Source organism: Dromiciops gliroides, chromosome 6 (assembly GCF_019393635.1).
Source record: "Dromiciops gliroides isolate mDroGli1 chromosome 6, mDroGli1.pri, whole genome shotgun sequence".
NCBI lineage: Eukaryota > Metazoa > Chordata > Mammalia > Microbiotheria > Microbiotheriidae > Dromiciops > Dromiciops gliroides.
In genome coordinates this window covers 69,464,293-69,481,146 of record NC_057866.1, presented here as the reverse complement: position 1 = coordinate 69,481,146, position 16,854 = coordinate 69,464,293, and the positions used below count along the sequence as shown (strand labels likewise).

General features: G+C 37.0%; 1 protein-coding gene across 1 annotated transcript in view; it reads right to left on the bottom strand.

The window, feature by feature from the left end:
- SEPSECS (Sep (O-phosphoserine) tRNA:Sec (selenocysteine) tRNA synthase) overlaps positions 1-16,854 on the bottom strand; it is a 71,894-nt gene that overhangs the window by 43,778 nt on the left and 11,262 nt on the right. The window contains exon 5 of the mRNA XM_043973054.1: positions 7,127-7,280. Within this exon, the coding sequence (XP_043828989.1) occupies positions 7,127-7,280 (154 nt within the window). The remainder of the gene's footprint in view (positions 1-7,126; positions 7,281-16,854) is intronic.

Sequence of the window (16,854 nt, the reverse complement as noted above, 5' to 3'; positions counted from 1 at the left end):
AACACCTATTCTGAGCAACGCAATGATTCAAGACAATTCTGAAGGACTTATGATGAAAACTGTGTGAGAAAATAACTGAGTTCTGGGGGGCCCAGAGAGCCTTGCCTGACCTTTCTTAAGGCCAGCCCAGAGTCAGGAGAATTTCAAAGGAAATGTAGATTGACCTTCCTGACTACCTAAAGGAAGTTAGCTCATGGACCACCTTCAAATCCAGCAAACCAATAGATTTGAATGATGCTAGCCAATCAGTTTTGAGCAGTGTGGAAGGGCTGCCTCTCCTCCAGACCCACAGGAAGCTTATGCTCTTTCACACTCTCTTGGCCAGGGACTGAGAAGGAGCAGCCACATGGCCCACTCTCTCTCCCTTCTAAACTTTCTGAGCCACATGCTCTCTCTTTACTAATATTTAATATGCTTTAATAAATAAGTGCTTGATGCCCCAAACTGAGGCCAAAGTGTCTAATTTCTAAGTAGCAATATATTAGAAACCCCAGCTAAGTTCCCTAAAACCTGAGACAGAGATAGGCACCCTATCTAATTTCAAATGACATAAATGCTATCCATCTGCAGAGAAAGAAAAGGTGAAGTCTAAATGCAGAATGAAGCATATTTTTTCTTTGCTTTCTTTATTTTTCTCGGGATTTTTGTCTGCTTTCTTTCACAACATGACGAACATGGAAATGTTTTACATGACCACACATGTATAACCTATATCAGATTGCTTACTATCTCAGGAAGGAGGGAGGGAAAAGTGGGAGGGAAAGAATTTGGAACCCAAAATGTTTACGAATGGATGTTAAAAATGGTTTTTTACATGTAACTGGGGAAAACTAAAATGTTAAAGGGAAAAAAAAGGAAAAGAAAAGAAATTATGCCTGTCTTCAAGAGGCCTATAATTCAGTAGCACGGCTAAAATAATTAGACAGATGACTCCAAATAGTAAAAGAATGTAAATGACATAAGAGAGGAGCAAATATAGTATCTAAGATTTGAAGGGCACACAGGGTTTCTACAGGCAGAGATTCGGGAGGGAGGCACTCAACATAAAAGCAGTGACTTGAGCATGGATTTGGAGGTTAAAATCTTGGGCAAAGAGCGAACAGTCCATTTTAGCTAGAAAGTGAATGAATGCATGTCTCTCTGAGCTGCACTACTGACCCACCCCCCCCCAAGACATTTTCTACCTTGCCAAAGAAACCTTTTAACCTAAAAGCTCACCCCAACTCACTCCTGAATTCACACTAGAAGTATTCCCCCATGTCTGTGGCCTCTCCCTTTGAATGGCTGGCTCTTCCCAGAACCATCACTTTAAGAAGGAAGCCTGAGCCAACCGAGTTTTTAATCCTTACTACGTTGCATCGATAATTCATTCTACTTTCTTTACCAAGCCATCCCTCAACCTACTCTCCAAATCTTCCCATCCCTTGAGTTCCTTTCTTTGAGTTATCTCCTCCCATTAGAATGCAAGCTCCTTGAAGGCAGGGACTATCTTTCTTTTTGCTTGCAATTGTGTTCCCTGCTTTGCACAGTATCTTACATATAGAAATCCCTTACAAAATGCTTGTTTACTTGGGGGAAAAAACACTAGAAAATACAGTGAATTGTTATAATCATTAGATTGTAAATACCTTGAGGGCAGCAACTGTCTTTTGCTTCCTTTTGTATCCCAGCTTAACACAGGGCTGGTCTCATCAAAGGCACTCAGTAAATGTTTGATTGACTAAGCCACATATCTATCCCAAGTCAGAACAGGAAGACAGAGAGAGGTCTATAGACACTGAGATCAAGGCCAAGTCAGGAAGGTTATCTCACAAAGTCATTTGAACCCCAGGACTGAACTGGGCCTTCAGCTATGTCCTAGAGCATGAAGAGGTCATCATAGATCCAGCAGTGGCAAGCCTGATTATGTGCAGATATCAGGAAGTAGGGCTAAAAATCCAGTGTGGACTGAGAAGCAGACCTATGCCTAGGGACTGTCAAACTGTGGAAGCACAGCAATGCAAGAAGCAGTCTAGGCTGAGGCTGGTTATTGGGCAAGCAAAAGAAAGAGTTGAAGCTGTGTGGTTCTGACAGCAGGGCAGAGATTCTCAGATTCAGCAGTCCTAGCCTTGGTCTTAGAAAAGAAGGAGTCCTCTACCAAATTCCTTCTATGATATAAATATGATTTTGATACTTAAGTCAGGGAGAAAACTAAAGACTGATATCTCTAATGAACACTGACATAAAAGTTATAAATAAAATATCAGCAGAGAATCTACAGTAATATGACACAAAGATCATGCATTATGACCAGAATGGATTTATTCCAGAAATGCAAGGTTGATTTAACATTAGGAAAACTATCAAAAATCATATTATTATATCAATAAATGCAGAAAAAGCTTTTGACAAGATATAATTCCCATTCCTATTTAAAACACAAACAAACCTAGAAAACAAAGGAATAAATGGATCTTTCCTTGATATGATAGCATTTATCCAAAATCTAGAGCCAATGTTTTATGAAATAAGGATTAACCAAAACCTTTCCAATAAAACCAGGGGTAAAGCAAGGATGTCAAGTGTCACTATTTGACAAAATGTTAGCGCTATTAAAATGTTAGTTATAGCAATTAGAAAAAGAGATTAAGGGAATAAGTATAGGCAAGAAGGAAAAAAATTCACTTTTTGCAGATGAAATAATGGTTTACTTAGAAAAGCCTAGTCATCTAAAAAATAACTGAAATAATAACAGCAAAGTTGCAAAATATAAAATAAATCCATACAAGTCATCAGCATTTCTCTCTTAACATAAGCAAAACTCAAGAGGAGGGGCAGCTAGGTGGCACAGTGGATAGAGCACCAGCCCTGGAGTCAGGAGTACCTGAGTTCAAATCCGGCCTCAGACACTTAACACACACTTACTAGCTGTGTGACCCTGGGCAAGTCACTTAACCCCAACTGCCTCACACACACAAAAAAACTCAATAGGAAAAAACAGACAAATTCTATTTTTAAAACTATAGAACACATAAAATACTTGGTAGTCAACCTAGCAAGGCACACATAGGAACTACATGAATACAATTATAAAACACTTTTTCAAAATTAAAGACAGACCTAAATAATAAGAAAATATTTATTGTTCATAGGTAGGCTTACCCAATATAATAAAAATGCTCAATATTATTTAACTTACTTATTTCAATGCCATACAAAACCAGCAAAGGATTATTTGCTAGAAAAAAACAAAACCAGAATTCCTCAAGAGAAACAGAAGGTCAAGAATATCAATGGAAATGACCAAAAAAAGTAGGAAATAGGGGCCAAGCAATACTAGATCTCAAACCATACTTACAAAACAGTAATCATCAAAATGATCTGACAACAGAAACAGAGGTTGATCAATAGTATAGATTAGGTATACAACATATGTACAGAAGAAAATGAACACAATGACCTAATGATAAATTCAAAGACCCCCAGCTACTGATGTAGCAACTATTTGAAAAAAGGCCTGGAATAACTGAAATATAATCTCACAGAAACTAAGTATAATCAATTCTGCTATTAACACTTGTTTTGAAAATGTAAATTTGTTCCAATTCGACTGCTTTATCAGGGAACAATTTGAACATAATAAAAATTTCAAATTTGCTTATGCATGATTCCTTCCTGGAGCAACAGCAAGAATGGAGAGAACAAAACCTTTTCTTCACAAGCTGATACCTGCCCACTTCTGCGAGCAAACTTCTGGTTTGGCTTTTGTTTTTTTGCACAAACAAAACCAATGCCATAGTTACTGTTTATCTCCTGGTGTAGTAGGAGCTGCTGACAAAGAAGGGCTGGTCCACACCACCACACCTTCCGGCCTCCAACCCAGAGGCCAGGAATGGTGGCCTACTCAACTTTCCTGACACTTTGCTAACCTGGCCCACTGGGAACCTGGGTGCAGGCCAAGTAGAAGCCCAGACAGTCTGAAGCCATGGTCAATGCCAATATTTATTGCTGTATTTATGTATTTTTCAACCATTTAACACGTATAAAATCGTGCTATTGTTTTTATTATGCTCCTATCTTTTAAAAAACATATTACTTTACTAACAAAGGTTTTTGAGAGTTGTGTGCCCCTAACCCCATTTTTCCCATACTATGATTTTTACTGCATGACTTTGCAATGTCTAGCTAGAACTTAACTATACAAAACAAAATCTCACAACATATACCAAGATAATCTCCAAATGGTTACATGACTTAAACACACGTACTGACAACATAAATTAGACAAGCAAGAAAAAAATTACCTTTCAGATGTATTAATGGGGAAGAAGAAGTCATGACAAACAAGGGGTTGAGAGGATAACAGAAAATAAAATGAACAATTTTGATTACATAAAATTAGAACATCTGTACATAAATAAAAATAAATGCAACTAAAATTAGATGGGAAAAATGGGGGGAAAGTTTGCTACAGGTATCTTTGATAAAAGCCTCATTTCTAAGATACATGAGACAATGCTTCAAATTTTAAGAGTAAGAGCCATTCTCGAATTAATAATTAAAAGATATGAATGGTACTTTTCAGAAAAAGAAATCCAAAGCATGAAACATTCCAACTGTATGATATAGCCCAAGATACTAAGTAGAAAAATGCTTCTGAAATGTTCCAACTCACTAAAAAGAAGAAAAATGCAAATGAAAGGTTCTACCTCATACCACCCATCAGATTGGTAAGGCTGACAAAAAAGAAAAATAATAAATGTTCAAGGTATTGTGGTAAACAGGCAAATTAAATGCCTATTCAAGGATTATAAATGTATATAGCTATTCTAGAAAGCAATTTGGAATTGTCACTATACTATGAATACCTTTTGACCTAACAATACCACTATAAAACTAAACCCCAAAGAGATAAAAGAAGAAAAGGACCCGTTTGTATAACAGCAATATTTATAGTGGCAAAGTGGAAACTAAAGAGGTGCCCATCACAAGGACAATGTCTAAATAAATTATGATATAGGAATATGATGAAATATCATTGTGCTATAAGAAAGAAAAACTTGGAAGTTATTGATGAATAGAGAACCAAGCCATGAAAAAAATTTAAACAATAGCAACACTGTGAAGACTAACACCTCTGAAAGAGTTAAGGACTCTGATCATCACAATGGCCAATCACAATTCTAAAAGACTAACAATAAATGTTTGCTATCCACCCCCTAATAAAGAGGCGGTAGATTCTGGGTACAAAACAATGGCCAATGTGGAAATTTGTTTTACTCCACTGTGAATGTTTATGACAAGGGTTTTGTTTTCCTTACTGGAGGTGTGGGGTTGGGGACAGGGAACAGAAAATAGATGTTTTTTTAAACTTAAAAGCATACAATTAGATTTTAAAAAACCAGAAACATTTTATTCAAGGAGCTAAGTGTCTTGCAAGGATTACACACTTAGTACATCCATAATAAAACTCAATGTTTTTTCCCAATCTCACTGCTTCTGAACTTCACTATTTTGTCAAGGTTAACAACCACCCTTCTAGTCACACAGCTTCATCCTCACTCCCTGACCCAACATATTGAATCAGTAGTCAAGTCTTGTCTATCCCCTTCTCTCTACTCACACAGCAACTTCCCTAATTCAGGCCTATATCACCTTTCACCTGGACTCCTGTAGAAGCCTCCTAATTGGTCTCATTGCCTCAAATCTTTTTTCTCTTCAATGCAAGGATGCTCCACATAGATTCCAATGTGATTTTCCTAAATCAGAGGTCTGACTGCGCCTCTATATTGATTAATAAAAGTCAGTAGGCTCCCAATTACCTCTAAGACCAAATACAAACTCCTCTTCTTGGAATTTAAAGTCTTTCACAACCACCTGCTTCTAACCTACCTTTCCAATCTTAATATACATGGTTCCCCCTTCATACATTCTGTGGTCCAGTCAAACTAGCCTTCTTGATGTTCCTCACACATGAAACTCCATCTCCCTCTTGTGTATTTGCAGAGGCTGTCTACCATGCCTGCATGGAATGCACTCCCTCTTCACCTCTACCTGTTAGAATCCCTAGTTCCCATCAAGGCTTAGCTCAACCTTCACCTCCTACATGAGGCCTTTCCTAATCCTTCTAGCTGCTATTGCCTTGTATCCACCCCACAATTAACATATTTATTTTGTATATGCTTATGTAAGCATGTTATCTTGCCCAATAGAACCAGGGGACAGGACTGTTTCATTTTTCTTTGTGTTCCCAATGTCCAGTACAATGTCTGCATAGAGTAGGCACTCAATGAATATTTGAGTGATTTAAACTAGGACAAATTACAATTTGAACTAGAAAATTTGTACTTGCTTTCACTTGGGAAGCAAAATATCTACACTTATGCATTATATGATCCAATAAAAACAAAGGAAAAGAGCCGTTGTGTTTAAGATTAACATATGATCAATTAAAAAATAATTTGTAAGCAAGATTTTCTTAATTTAATTTTTTTCTAAGGGACCTATGTCTTAACACCATTAAAGTACAAATTTAAGCATTGTTTTATCTTGAGCTAAAAGCTTGATATGTATCATTATAAGGTATATACTCAACGTTGCTAATCTTCATCTATCATCATAAGATCATTTTCTTATTCTTGCACAGCAAATATCACTGATAGCTCCCGCCCATGACTGTCAGAAGTGTTGAAAACATAAGCCCATTTTGAGTAAAGGAATACTGAACTAGAGATGGCAGCAGAAATAAATGAACACAAGAAAAAAAGACATCCAACATAGCAGGAAGACATCTTTTAAATAAGATGACAAAAATTATCTTTTCATGAAGAAGAACTAATAGTATTGGAGGGGAAGCAATCATAGTTTTAAAATAGGCAGAAGGTAGAGACAGCTGAATCTCTTCAAGTGAAAAGAAGTAAAAGGAATCATTTACATTGCATTAACTCCTTTTTTTCTTCTCCTATTTCAATATATCTTTTTCCTATTCCATTATGCTTTCCTTCACATGCTTTTCTCTACATCCCCTTAGGAAGAGATCAATTTACTTAATTATTCCCAAAAGTTAATTAAACATTAAAATAAAGATATCTACATTTGTTTAACAAAATCAGTTAACATTTAGAAATAACATACATGGATTATTTACCTATCAGGCACCCTTGGAGCAAAACAGGATGTAGTAGAATGAACACATAGAATGTTATCAGCCCCAAGCTCCTTGATTTTAGCTTCCACTTCCTTCAGGTCTGTGCGGAGCTCATCACCTTCTAATACATTCTCTATCACCACAGGCTCAAAACCTAACAAAGGTATCAAAAAAGAAAAGAAGTATTCATGTTTGAAACTGTTCATATTAAGGCAAGATTATAAAAATAGTAGGAATCAATCCCATTCTATCACTAAAGCTTGGTTGATTATTGCTTCTGGTAAAAGATTACCTAAGCAGTACAAGAAATAAGAAAGAGAAGCATATTTATATAAATATAGAGACAATGGTGATCAAAAAGACTTTTTTCAATTAAGTATTAAGTAACAGCAATTTAAGTAATGGCACAAAGCTTAAAATCAACTTAAGATGAAGTTTTAGAGAAAAGAATGAATTTCAGATATGAAGATCCCTGTGGACTAATCTACCACTTACATAAAATTTTAGTAATTAATTGCAACTGTTTAACATTAAGACAAACATTAAGGGGCAGTTATGCGGTACAGTGGATAAAGCACAAGCCCTGGATTCAGGAGGACCTGAGTTCAAATCCAGCCTCAGGCATTTGACACTTACTAGCTGTGTGACCTTGGGCAAGTCACTTAACCCTCATTGCCCCACCCCACCCCCCAAAAAACAAACAGTAACAATGAAAGATAGCACATTTTAACTCTAAATCTTATGAAAATAAATGTTGAAAACTACCCTTACATGTAAATGGAAAATAAAATAAATGTTTGTTGCTGGGGGAAAAAAAAAAGATAGCACATTTTAAACTGAGAAAAAAAACTTTCAGAATTTTGTTGTATTAAGTATGTATCATTAAAGCAGGACAAATTAAAGATGCCACACACATAAATGATATTATACTTCTATTTTCAAAGTATACATTTAGGCATGTGGTAAAAAAATATGAAAGTTTTTTAACAGTCGGTTAGGATAACTGAAAGACGCCAGTTCTTTCAGACTCCACTTCCGGGGTGCGAGCTTAAAAGGCAAGGAGAGAACGGAAGTGGGAGTGTTTTTTCCTGCTCTGCTGGTCTCCTGACTGCGCTGCACAGACGGTCTCTCTCTCCCCAAAGGTGGCCTTCTCTTTTGGTGAGCTTTATACGGAATATAGACTAAGCTTAGACTTAAGACGATTTGTATCGTGTTTCTACTTTCCTATCCTTCTAATCAACATCACCTTGTGACTACCATACAATAAATGGTCTATCTAGAAAACCAGAAGCTTCTTCCATTTACTAGTCTGGAAGATAAATTAAGGGAAAGGTTAAAGAGGGGAGATTTATGATCTAATATCCAATTTTAAATCTCACAGTTATTTATATACAGAAATTATTGGTAAGACATTAGGTAGGAAAAATACAGAGGTTATTTTACATACATTTGAAGACAACTTACTATAAGTAAAGGAAAAGAGAAATTATGATTACAAGCCTTGGTAACTGGTAAAAACATCAAACTGGCAAGTGTTGCATTTAAGGCTATTTGCATATCAATCACAAACACAATTTTTTTTCATTGTGATGAAACTACCCTTTAAAATATTAGTTAAAAAAAGTAAAAAGTGTTACAATTAAATACCTAAGCAACTAGAGTAATAAGATTACAGAATTTAAAAAATTAGATGGGCTTTTAGAAATCATGCAGCCCAACTCCTTTCCTTTAAAGTTGAGGAAACTAAGGGCTAAGAGATTAACTTTTCCAAGGTCCAAGAGTTGCAGAGCTAAGCCAAGATTGATTGAACTGTAGAATGCACACCAGGAAAATATTTGAACTAAATTTGAAGAGTATGAATGATATTTCACTGCATTAAAATAGTATCAAAGGATCATGAATTTAGAGCTAGAAGAAGCTTCAGAAATCAAGACCAACCCTTTCATTTTACATCTGAGGAAACTGAAGCACAGTGACATTACGTGACTTGCTCAGAATTACACAGCTAATAAGTACCTGAGTCAGAATGTGAACTGAGGTCTTCTTGGCTCCAAGTCCATTACTCTAAATAGATAACCACCTTCTGAAATAGCAGATGGATCCAGTATGGCATTTCTGCATATGTATATTTCCTCTATCACAATGCATTTACCCTTGCTCATCCTATGTAATTCTTGTCCATGTTTTTCCATAAATCCTCCATAGATGAACTACTTGATTTAGGGAGATTCCAGATAAGAAAATTCCTTCTACCAATATGGGTGACACCTTCACCACAAATTGTTTAGATCACTATATAGCTATGTGACAACAGAAGACTTGAAACAAGGTCTCCCTGGCTCCAAAGCTAGTACTCTTTGCAATATACCATTCAACCTCTCAATTAAAAGGGAGTAAATTGAAATCAATCTGAAAAACTGAAGTTAGATTGTGAAGGGTTTTAAATAACAAAAAGAAGTTTTACTTTATCTTCAATTAGAGGCCATAGAAAGTTACTGAAACAGGATGACATGGTTAAAAATCTATACTTTAGGAATATCAAATCTGACAAATTACAGAGGAATGGCTAGAGAGAGGAGAGCCTGGCAACAGGGAGAACAATTAGGCAAACAGTAAGGAGGAACTAAATTACATATGTGCTTCTACAAGAACAAATATGTTTTTTAAATCAATGATTATTTCATTCTATTGCAATGTACATTTGTGAATTTATTATATATCCTTGTCAAATAGAAAGTCTTAAAAGATTACAATGACAAATTTTCACCATTAAGGACAGTGAAATAACCAGAATTGAATATCACTGTCTCAGATGTGTTTATAAAAGAGGTAGAAATGGGGGGCAGCTAGATGGCACAGTGGATAAAGCACCAGCCCTGGATTCAGGAGGACCTGAGTTCAAATCCAGCCTCAGACACTAGCTGTGAGACCCTGGGAAAGTCACTTAACTCCCACTGTCCTGCCCCCCCCCCAAAAATAAAGTAGAAAGAGAACAATGATGGGGGGAAAACTGAGTGAAATTAAGTACATAGAAAGGAGAGCCATGTTCAGTCAATCAGATGGTCAATAAATATTTAAGTGCTTACTATATGTCAGGCACTGTACTAAGCACTGAGAACACAAAGAAATACAAAAGACAGTCCCTGCTCTCAAGGACTTCAGTGTAATGGTGGATACAACATGCAAACAACTATGAATACACAAGCTACATACAGGATAAAGTGGAAATAATCAGCAGATGGAAATCACTGGAATGAAGGGTGTAGAGAAAAAGCTTCCTGTGAAAGGTGGGATTTTAGCTGGGACTTGAAGGAAGCCAGGGAAATCAGAAGGCCCAGATAAGGAGGGAGCACATTCCATGCATGTGGAACAGCCTGGGAAAACATTCAGTCAGAAGATGGATTTTCTTGTGTGACACCAAGGAGGATCAGAGTCACTGGAGAGCAAAGTCTACGAGCAGGCCGGGGGATAAGGAAACACAGGAAGACAGGACTTGTGTAGAACAGCATAGGGTTTAAGAAGACAGGGGAGGGGGGAGGGGGAGGTTATGAAGGGCTTTGAATGCTAAACAGATGATTTAATATTATATCCTAGACGTGACTGAGAACCACTAGAGTTTAACTGAAGGTGGGGCTGAAGGGAGGGGAAGAGACGGACACAGTCAGACCTGAACTTTAGGAAGATTCACTCTGGAAGCTGAGTGGTGGATGGACTGGCAGACAGACCGACCAACAGGCTATTTTAATAGTGTAGGCACGAGGTGGTGATGACCTGCATTAGGGTGGTAGCAGTGTCAGAAGACAGAGGGGATATAAGAGAGACATTACAAAAGTAAGATGACAGGCTTTGACAACATACTGGACATAGAGGGTAAGAGTAACGGGTTGAGGGTCACACCTAGGTTGTATGCTTTGGTGACTGGGAGGATTGTGGAACTCTCAACCAAAATAAGGAAGTTAGGAAGAAGGGGGGGTTTGGGGTAAAATATAATGAATTTTGTTGTGAACACACTGAGTTTAAGATGTCTGTGATGCATCCATTTTGAGACATCTAAAAAGCAACTGGAGACATGAGACCACAGATCATCAGAGAGGTTAAATTTGTGAATCTTCAGTATGTACAAGATAATTTAATTCATCAAGTGAAATAGTTTGGAGGGAGAAGGGGGCCCAAGACAGAGCACTGTGGGACACCCATGATTAGTGAATGTGAACTAGATGATAAGTATATCAAATGAAAGTGAAGAAAGGTCATATAGGTAAGAGAAGAATCAGAAGAGAATAATGTCACAAAACCTAGAGAGAAGAGGTAAAGGCTCTCTATGCAAAGTATCTGAGAAGGGGAATAAACCAAAATCTCACAAAACCAGCTAATACTATGGAGAAAACAATTACCAGTCTATATGCCTATTCTCCCATCTATACGAAAAAACTTTGTGATGTTTGTATCCCCACCTGTAGAAAGGAGTGAGACTAAGTAATGGATAAAGTTCATATTATTGTTTCTGAAACTACAAGCACAACCTCCATTTGGGATTCTTCTACTGCATTAAGTGTGATTTATTGTAATCCTGTCTGAAGGATAGCTGCTTGAAGCTACATAAATCAGAATGAATTAAGTTCAACAGGTTATATTTTTTTCTGCAACAGATTTTTAACTTCTGCAAAATGTTGCCCCTATGCCCAAGGTAGCAGTAGCTTCCCTCAAGATCATTCTCAGGATATTTACTAGTATCAAAGGTAAGCTGACTGACCATGATGAGATAACCACCCAACTGCCAATGTTATCAGCTATATATTATCTTTACACTATAATTATAAGGCCCAATCCATTCTAGTTTTTTCCTACAGAAAAAAGCTATGTGATACCTCTGACTAAACAAATTGTGGTACAGAAATATGATGGAATATTACTATACCATAAGGAAATGACAAATACAATGAACAGAGAGGAATGGAAAGATTTACATGAACTGATACAAAGTGAAGTGAGGCCAAGAAAACAATAAACACAATAACTGCAACAATATAAACAGAAAGAACCACAAAGCAAAAGAAAATTACTGTGAGCAGGAAGCAAGGTAGAAAAAAAGTTCAACTCCAAAGAAGAGATATCAGAAGATAATGTCCCTCACACTCCTTTGCAGAAGTTGAAGGTCCACAGGCATGAAATATTGCATATATTTTCATTTTTTGTCTATGTATTAATTGGTTTCATGGGTTTTTTCTTTTTTCCTCTTTTTTCTTTTCAATTCTTTACTATATGGGATAGCTCTCCTATATAAGAAGAAAAGGGATACAGAAGGATATTTATGTGGTGCACAAACACAAAATATCAATAAAAACATGTCAAAAAAACGGGCACCTATGTATAAGGCAAGTGAGGATCTTGAATATGTACCAAGGCCAAATTGCCTCAATGACTAACAATGAATGTAAAAAAAACCCCACAACTAACTAATCTTAAGTGCCCATGCCAATTATCACTCAGAAAAGACTATACATGAATCCATACATGCATCTGCCTGAAAAATTAAGGCTTTTAAACCTTCCTGAGCAACTAAGGCTTATGAACCTTCAAGAGCACGTGAAGAACAGGGACCTTACTGATAAAGGCTGACACCAGAAATATAGCTTCATCATGATACAAGAAAACTCCAAAGATTCATCTTGCTACCATTACACAGACATTAGCACTTCTATCATACAAAAAGCTGGAAAAAGACTAAAAGGAACTCGACAAACTCAAGGAGTACGCCCTTCACCTGAAGTACTCAAGAAAATCATGGAGCTTTTGGACTCCTTGCACTCACGATCCCGTCAGATCTAATTCACTTCATTCATAATTTATGTCCTTCAATAAACCCCACTGGAACATTCAATACTGTGGGTACTAGGTTTTGCTTTCTGGCACAAGAGCAGTGTTTATCTTGTAACTTCATCTAGGTAACATTAATAGCTAAATGTTTAGTACCTTTGAAACCCTTGGAATTAACCCAATGAACCTTAAACAGTAGGGTACAAGCTAGCTTTTACAAGGGATATTCAGCAATGGATCATATCTTTACTGTTTCATAATGAATTGAAAGTGGTAGAGAAACCACTGCGCTCACTATTTTCTTGCCTGTGAAAAAGTACCACTCTTCCAAAAAAGGTCTTCAACCCATACATGACAAAAAATCTAACTGTTCAACTCTGCTCAAAAACACCAGGCAAAACATAGAAGAGAAAGAAGTTTCTCGAGAGATATGACTGGCACTATGATAAAGGCAATCACAGAGTCTAAACTGAACAGGAATTTCCTTTGGATTGCAATGTCCTCCAATTACTCAGGTCCGTGGCCCAAATGAATAAAAATGAATAAAAACTCTATTTTGCCCAGATTACAACACGCATGGGAATGGACACCCTAGAGCTGATGGGGAACAGAGAGTGTGTTTTCACACACGCCTGGAACAGACCGCATAAATGAGCAAGATGAGTCTACAATCAGACAAGAGGAAGACAAGCTGGACTGCCTTTGGGAAACTGAAAAGCTCCACTACTGACCCCAGACCTCCCATTTTTTTTTTTTTAATGTATGAGGTATTTTATTTTTTCCATTACATGTAAAGATAGTTCTCAACTTTTGTTTATACATGCTTTACAATTTCAGATTTTTCTCCTTCTCACCCCTCCCTCCCCCCTCCCCCCTCCCCTAGACAGCAGGTAATCTGATATAGGTTATATCTATATATCTCTATACATATACATAGATATATATATATACACACACACACATATATATATATATATACACATAATAACATTAATCCTATTTCTGCATTAATCCTGTTACAAGAGAAAGAATCAGAGCAGTGATGCAAAACCTCAAAATAGAAAGAAAAAAAAAAACCAACAGCACCCAAAACAAAAGAAATAATATGGTTCAATCAGCATCTATACTCCACAGTTCTTTCTTTCTTTTTTTTTCTTGGATTTGGAGATCCTCTTCTATCATGAGTTACCTGGAACTCTTCTGTACCATTGCATTACCTCCCATTTTTAAATACTATTATTCTATTGGGTTTGCAATGGCCCTAAAACATGGGATACAATGGCCTTTGAAGAATTAAAAATTAATACCGCAGAATGTAATGGAGAGGTGAACGGTGGATATTAACAGACTTCAACATATAAACAATGAAAAAAAATCTGAAGAACAGAAGTTAAATACGTCACCAAGAATTTGCATGAAAGGAAGAAAGGGGCTATGGTCACATGGTGAAGATGAGAGACAGCAAGAAGTCAGGAAAAAGAAAGGCCTAGAGGCCTTCTAGAGAACAATAAGTGGACCCCTTTGTGTCAAACTCATGGAAGGATATGGACAAGAATCATACAGGAAGGACAAGCACGGATGGGTGGTAATCTGTACTGTGGGAGGTAACCTCCCAACTGATGAAATCACATCCATTTGATATCTGAGTATCCTTGCTAATAATTAATCTTTATATTTCCTGTCATTAGAAAGCTAGGGATGTGGGGACAGCTAGGTGGCATAGCGGATAAAGCACTGGCCCTGCATTCAGGAGGACCTGAGTTCAAGTCTGACCTCAGATACTTGACGCGTACTAGCTGTGTAACCCTGGGCAAGTCACTTAACCCTCACTGCCCTGTCCAAAAAAAAAAAAAAAAAAAGAAAGCTAGGGATGTGAAAGGATTTTAATTTCCTGTTGCCTGGGTTCTATTACTATTTCATACTATTTCTATAATTTTTATCACTATTTCTCTTTTCCCTTTTATCTGTTTATTTCCCTGCCCCCAACAGTACTGGTTAGGGACAGGAACTGTGTTTTTGATCTCTGCAGACTGGTAAAACCATGATACAGTAATATTTTTTGAATGAGAAGGTTTAAAGAGTATTGTAATGGCTTCAAAATTTATGCTCCATCTCCAATCAATCTATCAGCCTAAAGGTATTCATTAAGTTCCTATATGCAAAACTCTGGGCATATATATGTATATATACACATATATACACACACAAACACACATACATACACATATAAAAAAGCATATATGAAACAAATACAAAGCAGGTGTAAGGTACTCTGGCTGAGATTCCAGCTGGAAGGATCTCAAGAAAATTCTTATGTGGAAGGTAGCACTTGAGCTATGTCTCAAAGGAAACCAGGGATTCCAAAAGAGAAAGATGGGAAGGGACTGCATTCCAGATGAGGAGGACAACCATTCCAAAAGGAAATGGGACAGAGATGGAAGGTCACATGTGAGGAAAAGCCAGGAAAGCCAGCATGGCTATACCGTAGAGTGTAAGAAGGGAAATAATGGCTAATTAAGCTGAAAAGGTAAGACGGGACCAGGTTGTGAAAAGCTTTAAAAGCCAAACAGATGAGTTTATATGTGATTCTAGAGGTCACAGTGAACCCTATAGTCTACTGAGAAAGGGAGTAGCATGTTCAAAACTTATGTGGGAAATAGACTAAAGGAGAGAGGGACTTCAGGCAAAAAAAGACATAAAGATAAGATCTTTGCAATAGGTCAGGCAAGAGTTGATTATGGCTTGAATGAGAGTGATGATTTTATGAGTTAAGAGGAGCAGACATAAAAGAGGCACTGTGAATACAGGGAAAGTGGGGAGTCAAAGTATGAACACTAAGGTCAGGAAACTGGAAAACTAGAAGCTTGATTGTGCCTGCAAAAGAAATTGTGACATTCAGAAGGGAAGATATGGGGCATAGATAATCAGTTCTGTTGAGTTTGAAAAGCAGTTATGGTTTCATAAATATAAGTGGAATTCAGTGCCAGGAGCTATGTCATCAGGTTTTATTTTTGTTGTTTTATTTTCCTTAAAGAAAAGAAATTCCCATATCCAATTATTACTGTCTTAGAAAAGGAAGAAGAAAAAGAAAGGGAAGATAATAATAGAGGTTTGGTGATGAGAGGAAAGAATGATTCCTAATCAATTTGTCACTAGGCACTTACTCTAAGTATAAATTACAATACGCTTTAGTGATCCATTATTTCAACTGACAGAGACTGAAACTTCAAAAGCACTTTAGAGGTTGATCTTGCTAAGACTAAAAAATATATACATATATCACCCGGCCAACATTCTGGCAATGGTTTTCTCTAAATTCAATTAGACTCCAAATTCAATCACCAAGCTCAAATGATATAAAGTATAATCATTGAGATTCTCAGAGTTGGGCCTCAGAGTCCAACTAGTCAAATCCATAAATATAAGAAGTTTCTCTACAACATACCCAACAATTGGTCAACTAGCCTTTTATTAAAGATCTTCAGGGGCAGCTAGGTGGTGCAGTGGATAGAGCACCAGCCCTGGAGTCAGGAGGACCTGAGTTCAAATCTGGACTCAGACACCTGACACTTACTAGCTGTGTGACCCTGAGCAAGTCACTTAACCCCAATTGCCTCACCAAAAAAGAAAAGAAAAGAAAAGATCTTCAGTGATGAGAAATCCACCACTTCCAAGATATTCCATTCATTCCACTTTTGCATACTTCTAATTGTTAGTTTTTCAAGCCTAAATTTGCCTCTTTGTGACTATCTTTCATTGCTTCTGGTTGTGCCCTCTGGGACCATGAAGACAAAAATCAAATCCCTCTTTCCACATGACAGCCTTTCAAACACTTGAAGACACTTGTAATGTTCTCCCCTAGATCTTCTCTTTTCCAAGATAAATATCCCAATTTCCTTCAATTGATCCAC